The sequence below is a fragment of the Polypterus senegalus genome, chromosome 17, assembly GCF_016835505.1.
Source record: "Polypterus senegalus isolate Bchr_013 chromosome 17, ASM1683550v1, whole genome shotgun sequence".
In the NCBI taxonomy this organism is placed as follows: domain Eukaryota; kingdom Metazoa; phylum Chordata; class Cladistia; order Polypteriformes; family Polypteridae; genus Polypterus; species Polypterus senegalus.
In genome coordinates this window covers 13,419,888-13,433,111 of record NC_053170.1, presented here as the reverse complement: position 1 = coordinate 13,433,111, position 13,224 = coordinate 13,419,888, and the positions used below count along the sequence as shown (strand labels likewise).

Below are 13,224 nucleotides of genomic sequence, written 5' to 3'. Positions count from 1 at the left end.
TTTTCCCTACATATTAAACAAAGAACAAATGTATATAAAGTATCCGTGGTGCTTGCTAAAGCGAAGGTTCAAATAGGAAACACACAATCCAGTAAGTGCCATTAAAGAACTATAGAGTGTGTGGTGTTGTGGGCTGAAGGCACCATCAAGAAAAGATTTAATCTGCAGGAGCTTCCAGGACACCAAACAGCCCAAGATGCACGCAAGATCACACTCATGGGAACCGCCGTCTTCGTAAAATGGACACGGACAAGCGGCCGCCGTCAGAATGCGTGATGAACAAATGTAATTATAATAATAAATCTTGTGTGTATACTTTTATTTTATTTAGTTTTATACATCGTCGCACATGCGAACCCCTCGGCACTTTAATGGCGGATGGACACGGCATATAAAGATTCTCTCGCTACTTTTATTTCGTGCAAATATTCGGTGATGAATTACAAAGAACCTCCCTAAAGCGCTTAACCTTCTGGTAAAAAGGCTTACTATAATCCCACAGTCTATCACCAAGGGGCTTGATGCAAGATCTTATAAATTGGACGGGACGCTTTTCCATCGCTTTACGATTTAAATGACGTCGTCAAGTTAAAATTATTTTCTCTGCCTTTTAAACACATTTAAAATGTGTTTACGTTAGACAGTTCCTCCATGTCCTTCCTGAATTGTAGTCAAACGCCATGCGTGGTGCAGAAGTAAACGTTTTGCGCAGGACAGAGGGATCGGGTATCAGAAACTAACGAAACTTAGCTGCCCTCAATGGAGTAACGAATTAAAAGAAACGCGCCACTGGTTTTAATATTTCAGCAGAGAGATGACTCCAGAGAGCAGATATATTGATTCAAACCATCCAAGTTTGCAATATATATTAGAATTACTGCGGTGGGCAGGCGCCCTGCCCGGGGTTTGTTTCCTGCCTTGCGCCCTGTGTTGGCTGGTATTGGCTCCAGCAGATCCCCGTGACCCTGTAGTTAGGATATAGCGAGTTGGATAAGGGATGGATGGATAGAATCAAAGGCAATATATAGCAAATGAGGGAATGGTGGTGATTGTACGGGGGGGTGGAGTTTTCGCCATAAAGTTTTTTTTTTATTATTTGAATGTTCTCCCCGTGTCTGCGGTTTCCTCCGGGCGCTCCGGTTTCCTCCCACAATCATGCAGGTTGTGTGTCCTGCGGTGGGTTGGCAACCTGCCCTGGATTGGTTCCTGCCTTGTGCCCTGTGTTGGCTGGGATTGGCTCCAGCAGACCCCCGTGACCCTGTATTCGGATTCAGCGGGTTAGAAAATGGATGGATGGATGTTCTTTCTCAGTCTGAATTTGCTGGGTTAATGTCCAAGTGTCGGTTAATGGCGTTTTCGTATAGCCACTATTCCGACAGCTCACTAGCACTTTTAGTATTAGCCCTGCATATTACTTGCACAATGTCTCTAAACTTGTGTCCGGTTGAATTGGTGTGTGCGTAAATCAGAGACCGTGAGTCCTTCCTTCTGACAGCATTGCGGTGTTCTTATGCGTGTGGCGAGTGTTTCATGCGTTTGTTCCACGCGTTCCGTGTCTCTGCTGCAAATGTCTTGCTTTTGACATTGAAAATGACTGTCCGCAAAGTGTTTGCACAGTCTTCCTTGTACCTGAAAGTAAAGTACGCATCAAACTCTGAAAGCATAGATGACAAGTAAACCCCATTTTTACTCGAAGATCGTTGGAGGGGTTATGGGTATCGGCGTCTCGTTCAGTTCAGTACCCTTTTTAATTTAGCGCATAGACATAATCTTAAAAACATAAAAGTGCCAAGCTAATTCACAGCGATTTTAGTTTTCAAAAGAAATACAGTATCGCCAATCTCTATCCAGACCTATCATAAACCCGTCCCCCTCATTCCAGTCCTACTATATTCTTTCTTTCAGCTTCTCGTAACAGATGGCAACGCTGAAAACGTCTCCGTGAAAGTAAAACTAGCGGCAACCTTCCTTCAGTGAACTACTGCAAGACCGCATCTCACCACGGTATCAAGAAAGACATTGCAGCAGTTGAAGCTGTACAAAGGCGAGCAACCAGGTGCACCCCATAGGACTTAAGGGCATGTCCTAAAGAATTAAACTAGTCAGAGCTGAGGAGAGTGCGTGGGGACCTATCAAAATCTTCAAAGGCATTGATAACAGCAGATCCAGCAACATTCTTTCGACTTCAGGGTGAATCCCATACTCGAGGACATCAGTGGAAATTAAAAAGAAGTGCATTTAAAACTGAAGCCATGTAAGTGCACGAGGTGTGGGACCCAGGAACAAACTAAAGAGATATGGAATTGAAGGTAAACTTACAGACTTTAAGAAGGATCTGATTAGATATTGGAACAGCTATTAGCTCAAAAAAAGAGCTTGATGGACTAAATCACAGGTGTCGAACTCCAGGCCTGGAGGGCCACAGCGGCTACAGGTTTTCATTCTAACCCTTTTCCTGATCAGTGACCTATTTTCACTGCTAATTCACATTTTAATAGCCCTGTCCTCTGAATTGATTCATTTCCTCATTAAAATGCAGCCAAACATAAATGAGACGTGAAACGAGCCATCAGATGACCGGCTAAACTGGGGCTTCAAACTCAACCAGTTTCTTAATGAGAAGCCAATTCTTGCACTTAATTAAACTCGTTATTTAATTCCACAGCTTGTTGTTGCTCTCATTCTGCCACAGCTGACATTTCTAAAACTGTTGATTTTCTGTTTTTCATAACAACATCGTCAAAGTGTTTTGGTGAGATATCAGCCTTACTGAGACCTTCACCTTTGTTTATTTTCAGATATTGTGTGATGTGGCAGCTTGTTTTGTGTCTCATTATTATTTGGTTGCTAATGAAGGAAAAAGAAACAACTAAAAGGCCTGAGTCAAGTTAATTGAAAGAAGTAATCAGCAGCAACAACTGGTCACTAATTAAGAAGATGGTTAGAATGAAAACCACTGCCGCCCTCCAGGACTGAAGTTTGACACCACTGGACTAAATAGTCTCCTCTCGTTTGTCAACTGTGGCGTGGTTTAAGTCCCGGCTGCTTCTCTATCTGGAGTTTCCATGTTTTCCACGTGAACACATTGGTTTCCTCTCGGTCCTCAGGTTTCCTCCCACAATCTGAAGGCAGGCTGCTTAATTGGAATGGCAATGCTAAATTGGCACGTGTGTGTATGTGTTTAGCATGCGATGTACTGCTGCCCTGTTCAGAGATTGTACCTGCCTTGCGTCCAATGCTTGCTGAGCTACAATCCAACTTCACCGCGACCGACCCTAAACTGGACAAGTAGATTTAGAAAATTGATGGATATAAATGTTTATTTATCAATTATATACATTACCTTAACAGCTTATATATAAAATGTAGTAACACGGCCGGTTGTCTGGAGGGTCTAACTTGGGCTGAGCTGCAGGAGCCCCAAAATAAAAGATGTGTAAAAAAAAATATGTTTTTTTTATTGTTTCAAAGAAATATTCCTGCCATAAAACTGGCCTGATCACCAATAGATGTAAGCATATCGTCAATTGAACTGAGCGCATGCAGAAGGAAGCGATTTGTCATCTTAGTGTAAATTCTTAGGAAATAACCAGTTGACAGCATCATAGATTCTAGTTCTAGTGATACTGAAGAAGACGAAGGTGATGATTTTGCATAAACAGTAAACTGTGACATCACTTCTGAATGTGAGTGATGTAACAAAAGTGCTGGGCTAATTTCAAAGCTGTAGTTCACTTATCTCCAGGGTGCAAAACAGATTTATTAGAGATTATTCCTTACTGAATTTCAATCTGTTCGTAAGTGACTTATTATGAAACTAGGCTGACCCGCCTTTTAAGGCGACTGACTTTTAAGTTGACCACTTCTAAAGGCAATTCAATATGTAGATCAATTTGATATTTTATACAAACTCATTAATTTGGTTATACAGTATTGCATTTGAGCGGTATTACTTTAATACTCGTAGTTTCTGTTATTTTTGTGATGAAATTTAAACTTTTTTTCTATATTGAGGTTGCCCTTTTGAACCCCCCTGATATTTACTACGTGGTGAGGCATTTGTACTCCATCAACATTAATTATTTCCAGAGACATAATTTTGTCTATTTTTCCAGCGCATCGTGCACAAAAGCAAGGGAATGATGGCAACACCAGAACTCTGCTCACATCATGTCGCTTCGTACCGCAAGCTGCAAGTAGTAAGTCTGTGATAAGCGGAATACCGCTACGCTTTCCACTCACGGGACGGAAGGACAATCCCGACCGCTTTTATATAGTAAGAAAGAAGAAGAAGATATCGCACAGTCTGGAGTAGAAAATCATCTTTTACCTTGAAAAACGAAACTACAAATCCCATTGTGCATTGCAAAATGGACCGTGAGTGTGAAACTCCGTGCCTGCGTAGCACTCACGGGACAGAAGGACAATCCCGACCGCTTATAGAAGGATGCTAGTATACAGCAGACACCATCATTATGACTCGTTCTTCAAGCCACTTGTAGGGTTGTGTCGTTTCTCGTAAAGCCATTGCTTGAAAAGAACCATTTAATTCTAAGAAGGCTTCTTTATGGAATTTGATCTTTTTTTTAAAGGTTATTCTTCAGCACTGGTAGCTAAATTTTCGGTTAATTCAATCCTAGTCGTGAATGTCTCCTTGAGATCCTCCAATTGATCAGTAAGCGTTTCAATTTTACCCAGCACCTGTCGCATCTCCACTTGCAATTCTTGTCGCAGCCTTTCCATTGGCTGTTGCAGCATCAGCCGTTGCGTTTCGTTTGCTTGTTGCCATTCCTGTTTCAATTCCTGTTGCAGTCTCTCATGTGTCTTTGCCTTTGCTTTCTCATTTGTCTTCTCGGTTTTCTTTATATCTTGTATGAGCTCGGCGAGCATCATCTCTAGTTTAGACATTTCAATTGTGCTTTCTTGTACCGTAGGTGAAGCTTCAGGCTCTACTGTAGCCGGTGTCCCCGCTATTCCCGGTTCGCGTGGAGTAATTGAGATCGCGGACTGTAACCTTTTCCACCTTCAGGTGTTCTTCTCCGATCAGAGAGCTATCAAGATCTGCACTCACGATCGTACATTCGCTCCTCTTTTCACTCTCAGCCGGCGACGATGTGGTCCCGAAGAGTCTGTACTTTCGCCCAGCTGATCCAGGTCTCTCTCTGAAAGGCCGTATCTTGAGCTAGGGCTTGCTGATGTTAGCTTGGGTGCATCTTTAGTTTTCGATTCTTTCGGACCCCCTTTCTTGCTGGCCATGTTTATATGTGCTTACATATATACTGTAGCAGTCTCCTTGGGTTGAATAGATACAGGATATCTCAGGATAATAAGCAAATAATATGAAAAATAACACCGCTGCTAGCGGAGCTCCACTTCAGACGTCCATCTCTCGCACCGGACGAGACCAAATCCAGGTTATTAATATATGGAGAAAGCAGAGATCTGCAAAGTACAGTGGCAGGATACTAACAGATAAAGAAAACCTGAGCTTAGTCTGTGTTATTGTATTCAGTGCGAATCCTTTTAAAACCAGGTACCCATAATTGATAAATCTATTCTCATCTGTTACTGGCTATTTACGGAGCCCGTTACAGATCTAAATGCTGTAAATAAAGGTTCTTTTTGGAATTCATGTGGGTGTTTCTTTTGAGAACCAAACATTGTTCCCCTATCGCTCTAAAGAATCAACTTTACGTTTAAGAGTTTAGTGGTACTAGGGTGTTGTACAGTGTTAGCCATTATGGATGTAATAAGAAGTCAAACAAAATGAAAGCTTTCATCGGCTAACTTAAAAGATTACAATATGCATGCTTTTGAGGAAACTCTGGCCCCTTTGCAGAGTTTAGTGGTGAAAGTGTCACACACTTTTTACTCCAGTCTTCCCAACTACTGTATGATTCCACATGACGTGCTTGATTAAATCCAACGATTTGCCTTGATTTGTTTGCATGAAATCTTTATAATTTAAGACTTGACTTGAAACTTAAAGCTTTCTCAAGACTTGTACATGTAGGATGTAAGCCCGTTTCTGATTTCCACTTAAATATTGTCACCAATGTTGATGTCACATTGTAAGCGCTCATGTCAGGTCGCAGTTAACAGTCTGTCCACAAGGTGGAGCAAGTACGCCTCAAATCGGAGTTGCTCAAGTTCATCCAAGAAGAGCAGCGGCAGCTGCAGGATTTTGCTCAATCCTAATTTCTTAACTAGAAACTAGTGCTTTCTGTATAATCAAATATTTGTATTTAATTTGAGTTGATTTGGTAAGATTCCCAACTCTAAATTTCTTCTTTTAGATTTAAACTTCTGCATTTAGTTTTAAAGCTATTTGCTTTCTTAACAAGCCGCCAAAAATATGATGTAAATGACAAAAAAACTGCAGTTCACTATCAAGCTTGGTTTCATTTACATGCGTACATGTGTGTTCGTCATGAAGGATCTGTTTTAATAATGTGTTTCTACCTGACATGGCAGAATAAAATCATTGACAAGCCCATGAACACATTATGCTGTCAGCAAGGATAGGCTTCTAAATAAAATGTTTGGTTGGACTTAAATCGTAAAGCCGCTTACGTCCCTGTATAATACAGGTATTCACATTAGACGCGTGAAGTTGTCTACTACGATTCCATTTTGAATGAAAGGCAAGACTTCCCGAAGAGAAGCTGCAATTGTACCCAATAGAACCAGAGGGCATGAAGAATCATATCCGGGATATTGGGCGCATTGACGTTTCACCAATAGAGTTGCATGTTAAATGTGATCGGCAGGCATTGTCACCAGTAACGAAGTGCAATATGCGCGTTTGCCCCTCGCTGTGCGTTGAATTCAAGGGATGTAGAGAGCGGAACGTTTTCATTGGTTGTACTCCTGGGAGTCTGCTATCATCACGAACCAATGGCGACCGAGGACAGTACGGGGAGGTTATAAAAAAAGAAGGTGACGGCAGCTGAAGGCTACTCGCTGTGTAAAAGAAGCCGGGATTAGGTTGTTGCTTGTGAATCAGGTGGGTCGGTTTGTGGTTAGCATGTTTCTTTAATTTTTAGGAGTTTGTGTGGCTGTTAATACATTTTCTAGGCAATGCTTTTTTATTTTTAATTTAGTATGCTCCCTTTACGGATTGTAAGAATCGAGCACCTTCTGGGCCTGTCGTGCAGGGCGTCTTGCCTTTGAGATGATTCGGTGACCTTCCCGGGAAGGGCGGGCTAACTGTCGTAGGCAGAGGCCCCACGTACATCTGAGTAAATTAAGTGTTTTTTTTTAACTTAATCTTTTCACACTTCCCACGTTTTTGCTGCAGTTTGGGTTTCGACTGCAGTCCCCACTTTGCCGACTGTTTGGCGGTCAGCTGTTGCGGCCTGCCTGAGCTGACGTGGATGGCTTCATTTATCAAAATCAGATTAAGCCAATACATTAAACGTTTGTCGTGCACACTGATTTTGAGACGCGCATCCCGCACCGGTGTTGGTTTTAATATTATTTGAAAATGGATTTGACCTTCATCTGCGTATAGATACTGTGAGGTTATTACTCATATTTCCAATAACCGAATCGTAAAACTAATTGTTCCAAGTCTTTTTTTTTCTGTGTAATGTGGCTATTTAGCTAAGGTGTTTTTTTTTGTTTTGTTTTTTTTTTTTGTGTGTGTTCTATTTCTCAAAGTGCAAGCTTTATTCAATTGGATTCAGAAGGTTAGGTCGCCACCTGACATCTGCAACAAGACACATCCGTACGCAAGTTTGGTTAGGTAGACTTTACTATTGAACGGATTTTAACTGATTAGTGAATTTTCTGACTTCCTTAAGTGGTGTGTTAGTAGAGTATTCCAGGCTGGAGTGCAGTATCCCATCTCGGGCAGAAGTGACCATCAAAGAGAATGGCGATCCTAGGTCGTCACCTGTTGCAGTTTAGGGTACTGTATTGCTGAAATCCCCCCCAGCCCACATGAACTGACCTTTCAAGATTTGTATCCCGATTATTCTGCCCTTCATTCGGCTTCACTCCCCTACATGCCAGTTTACATTAATCTACAGTGCAGTAGTGAGACGCATGACTTTGAAGGATTAGTCAAGGGCTTGCAGGTTAAGTGTGATAAAACTGGTGCCTAAAGCAGGTAGAGGTATAGTTAGGATCATAGTAAGGTATCACTGGGGGGGTCTAGATTTTCTGACTTAAGATGAATTATTGTGTTAACAGAGTGTACCATTTATCAAACTTTTAAACTGAGTAAAGAATGTGTACTGTTTCAGTGGTATGTGTGTTTAGTTTGTCTGATGTAACTTTATCCAAATGCATCCATTCAGATATTTACTGATTCATTTAAAAAGTTATGAGCATGGACCTAATTGTTTTAATAACATGCTTTACTGAAAATTGAGGTTACATAGAATGTTAGTTACACCGATATGTTTTACAGGGCCACTGGCTTTTTATTCTACAGTTGACTGGTTATGTGCAGGCAGGCAGTGTTGCATGATTCTTAAGGCTTTGGACTTCAAACCCTGAGGTTATGGGTTCAGATCCTGCTACTGACTGACCATGCACATATCACTTCATCTGTCTGTTTCAATTGGATAAATGAAATAAATGTGACCAGTTGTGTCAAATGTAAGTACCCTTGGATAAAGGCATCACACATATATATTGATGGTAAACTACAGTGAACTTGAATTCTAGTTTGTTTAGCAGCCACTGTGGCTTAGTGGTTAAGGCTGTGAGTTGAAATCCCACTACTACTATGTGGCCATGTGCATGTCACTTCACCAGTCTGTTCCAATTGGAAAAATAAGCAGTTGTATCTTAAGTGCAATTCTTCCTGAATAAAGGTTTCGGCCAAATAAGCAAATGTAAATTGGTATTCAGCTTGTAACCTTTTGATTTGCAGTCCCTCAACCAATATGGCAGTCTACTGGTTAAACCATGTAATGCATGTGTGCCAGTTTTGTTACTGTTAAATGCTGCTAAATTTAGTGACATATTCATGACGTAGAGTCATTGGTTAGAAAGGAACCTGCGGTGACTTAATTACAACAAATCTGTTTATCTTCAGTGCCTTTACTGATTTATTTTTTTGTAGCCAAACGCTTAGAACTGAGCCAGGAATGCATTTGGTCTGCCATTTGCTTTAATTTGTGCCGTTTGAAATATTGATGTAATTAACAATTGATCTTCTTTTTTTTTTTTTAGGTTAATCAAAATGTACGCGTGTGTGAAATTTGTCTCCTCTCCTGCTGTGGTAAGTGACACCATTTTTTATTAAACTTAAGTTTTTAAAATCCCAAAACCAACTAGTCTGTTTAATTCACATCTGGCTAATTTATTTTTTTCCCCCCGCCTCAGCTCCGCAGTGGGTCCAGAGCCTTGGCCCGGCCGATGTCGGTGTCCGTATTCACCAGACCAGAGTCCAAGAATGAGCAAGTGAGTATATGTGGCTCGAAGGGGTGAAGAGAGCAGGTGCCTCAAGAGCACTTGTGTCTTGTTTCTCATGTCTTTAATGAAAAGTCAAGCAAAATGACACCTTTTATTGGCTAACTAAAAAGATTACAATATGCAAGATGTAACCTGAAGGGGCCTGAGTTGCCTCGAAAGCTTGCATATTGTAATCTTTTTAGTTCGCCATTATGAATGTGGTGAAAAGTCAAGCCAAATGACCCCTTTTATTGGCTAACACGGTACAACACCCTAGTACTCGCGTCTAAGAAATGGTGCTTTCTTTGTCCTTGTGATTTTTTCTACCTAATTTTTTTTCTCTTGTCCTATGCCTTTAAACTTTGACGCTGCTTTTCACATTTTGTCTATAAAATCCACACCCAAAGGTTTCAAAATTTATTGGAGATACTTTAAGGGTTCACCCGTTGACAAAGCTATATGTTTGGAAATTGTTTAACATTTTGCATTAAAATGAAGTGTTTAATTTGAGGTTATTTTGTGACCCAAATGGTCCTTCAATACTCACTAGCAGAGAACACCGTAGAAATAACTCCCAGCAACAAAACCATTTATGCAGAAATTTAAGTAGAGCAGAAATTATGCAGTGTGGCATAGTGGTTAGTGGCCTTGGACTTTACACCTTGAAATTGTGGGTTAAATCCTGCTGCAGACGGTGACCATGAGTGACTTGATCTGCTTATGCTTTAATTGGAAAAGCCAAAAGAAATGTAATGAGTTTTATCTCAAATGTTGCAAGTCTCCTTGTATAAGATGTCTGGGGACAATAAGTAATGATGCTGGTATTCGAGGTATAATATCCTGCTTTAAGAGGTTTTTGAAATGTCCTATAGATGGAGCATAACTTTTTCAAAGTGCAGTTTATTGTCTGCTTGCACTTATAAATCCAGTAGCACTGTACATTTGCAAAAATATAAAATGCAAAACATGCTGTTTAAACATAAATATCATACAGTGTATACAAAATTAAGTCTGCTTTTCAGAATGATTCTCACCCAGGAGGAGTGCTGAAGAGTCCTAATGTAGGCAAACACTTTTTAGTTTGGAATGCTGCCTGAAAACCGATCCATCTTTAACACCCATTCCAACTTGGACCGATTACTACCGTAGAGTGGAGAGTCGATGGCTTAGTAATAGTGCTACTAAAGAAACTGGACAGTTGATTTTCTGTTAGTCTCTTGTTTAAAGAATACTGCTGTCAGTGCAAAATGTCACAAAGCATTTTTTTTTTCCTTAAAAGAAAGCTTTGCCTTTATTGTGACTTCTAGATATAGCTGCAGAATTGACAGTACTTTGGAAGTTGGTATATGGTAAACTTATTTGGCAGATGTATAACTTTTAAAATCTGCCTTTTTCATTTCAGTTGCATGTTGAAGAATAAGTTTTGTGGCAGCAAAGGTCGTCTAGTATTTTAACAAGCTGTGAAAGTCTGCTGCTACTTAGCTGAATTACAAATCCAATTTTGACCGTTGTACTTGATGTCTCGGCTACTTTTGCTTCTGCCTCACACCTGAATCCTGGTCTAATTGTTTGAGTCGAATATCTTGGTGTAGGTTAGATTAATTGACAACTCTAAATTGGGTCCATGCAAGTATGTGTGCCTTGCAAAGTTTTGTTGCTCCTTCCAGGGTTGGTTGCTCTTTTCTGCCCAGTGCTGCTGGGGTAGGTTCTGGATTGGAGAGGATGAAAAAATAAATAGGTAGCTGCAGGATGTTAGGCAGACAAGGTTGATGTGAATCCCCCAAATTACATTTGATTTACTCTGGAAGTAATCTTGCTTACACTCCTGACTATTTGATTTCTTTTTTCCCCACAACCTATACATGCACTGGGAAGAAGTGGGAATAAAATGGGTTGAAGCTTGTAATTGCTATAAATAACTAAACCCCGAGTAGTTTAATGTGACGAGCCTGTTTAAGCTACGTTATCAATTACAGGTGCACACAGGTTGCCACAGCCAATCCTGGCAGCTTTAAATTCAAGGCAGGACACCAGTTATTGCGTTATGACCCAGCAAACATTTATCAATACTGGAATTTGAGTGTAGTTTTGTTCCATGAAATTAAACAATTTTAGATGCTGTTGAAAATAACACTAACTTCCAGTTGGTAGTAATTGGTGATCAATGTAGCTTGTCTATCTCTGGTGTCTTGTAACCCTGTACAGTAAATGAGTGTACTGTGCATGTGACTTTTTTTTTTCTGGCAGATGTATATTGAGTTTATGTAGTATGGGCATTTGACACTAACTTGAGTCTTTCCTTCGCAGTCCACGTTGGTGTGCAGCAATGGTGCTGCTATGCCTCTCCTCCAGCGTAGCTTTCACACCAGCACTATGTCCAGGGACATCGACACAGCAGCTAAGTTCATTGGTGCTGGAGCAGCCACAGTTGGAGTAGCTGGATCTGGAGCTGGAATTGGGACAGTCTTTGGCAGCTTAATCATCGGTTATGCTAGGTGCGTGGTACAAATGTTTATTTTGGGAAAGTCTTCCTTTGGTATACTGTTTGGTATAGGATGCTTGGCTACCAGTTTATTGTATAATTTAAATTACTGATTTTTTTTTTTTTTTTTTGCATTTTAGTACCCTCTAAGAACAGGTTGTTTTTTTTTTTCCATTAAGTTGTAGGTGTTCTCTTAATGGGGACTTTAGGCCTTGAGTAATTGCAAGTTTCTTGCCCATTACATTGTTTACTGGGCTTTTGTAACGGCCAACAGGCGAGTCTAAAGATTCACACTGTGCAATGCCTAGCTTGGATTTTCATTGGCTCAAGTGCACTTCTGTTTTGTGTAGAACTGTTTGCTGCTGTTGGGAATTAAGTTAATCTTTCTCTGGCTTGTGGCCTCCAAACACTGCACCTCTGAATTCGTAGTATCAATTTATATGGCTTTGATGGAGCCATTCAGAGTTTTCAAACAAATCTAATGCAAGCATCCCAGTATGAGTGGGCTCTTATGCATTGCTTAAATAGGTAAATTTTAATGACCCTCAAAAGAAAATAGAAAAAAATTGTACTTTAGCATAATGCAGTATGTTGTCAATGAAAGACCCAGTGCTACATGCAGTAAGTTACTGTTCTTTTCCCAGTTTAACTGGCTTGAGTGAAGATAGACACGAAGGAGGCATTATGGGTTTATACCTGCAGGCCTGAACTATGCCTCTTAACACACTGGTGTAGTGAGCCAGCTATTGAAGGTACTGCAGGGTGGCATTTCCTGGAGTGGATTGGCAGCAGTAGCCTTGACAGCCTTAGATTTTGCCACCTCTTCCAATGAGTCCATAGCCATACTGTAGGTATTCCTGATAAGTTTGTTCAGACCTTTTTGTCATCTATTAATCTGGTGATAATTCGGACTTCATTATAATAGGGTGGGTATTGTTTAGAAGTTCTACATGTAAAGAAGCATTTTTTTTTTTCTTTCCCTGTCCTAGGAACCCATCTTTGAAGCAGCAACTTTTCTCATATGCTATTTTAGGTTTTGCACTGTCTGAAGCCATGGGTCTTTTCTGTTTGATGGTTGCTTTCCTCATTTTATTTGCAATGTAATGTAACCTTGACCTTCAGTAGTGCAGCACCTTGAGCGGGTGGGCCCAATAACCCTTGGTGGATCACAAAGGGTCACAGAACATGAACGAAGCATATCAGAGGACACCATGGTTTCACCATTCCATTTGATTTCTTCTCAAATGAAGGCTTTTTTAAAATTGATTCCCTCCAATGAAAAATGTTGACCTCTTGCAAGAACTAGACAATGGGTACTTGTCTATATAAATGAG

General features: G+C 40.5%; 1 protein-coding gene across 1 annotated transcript; it reads left to right on the top strand.

The window, feature by feature from the left end:
• The first annotated feature begins 6,893 nt into the window (after positions 1-6,893).
• atp5mc1 (ATP synthase membrane subunit c locus 1) lies at positions 6,894-13,224 on the top strand. Its single transcript, XM_039740219.1, has 5 exons — positions 6,894-7,006; positions 9,187-9,235; positions 9,340-9,417; positions 11,716-11,903; positions 12,880-13,224. Exons 2-5 carry the CDS (start codon positions 9,197-9,199, stop codon positions 12,992-12,994), a joined length of 420 nt encoding a protein of 139 aa, XP_039596153.1. The 5' UTR covers positions 6,894-7,006; positions 9,187-9,196; the 3' UTR covers positions 12,995-13,224.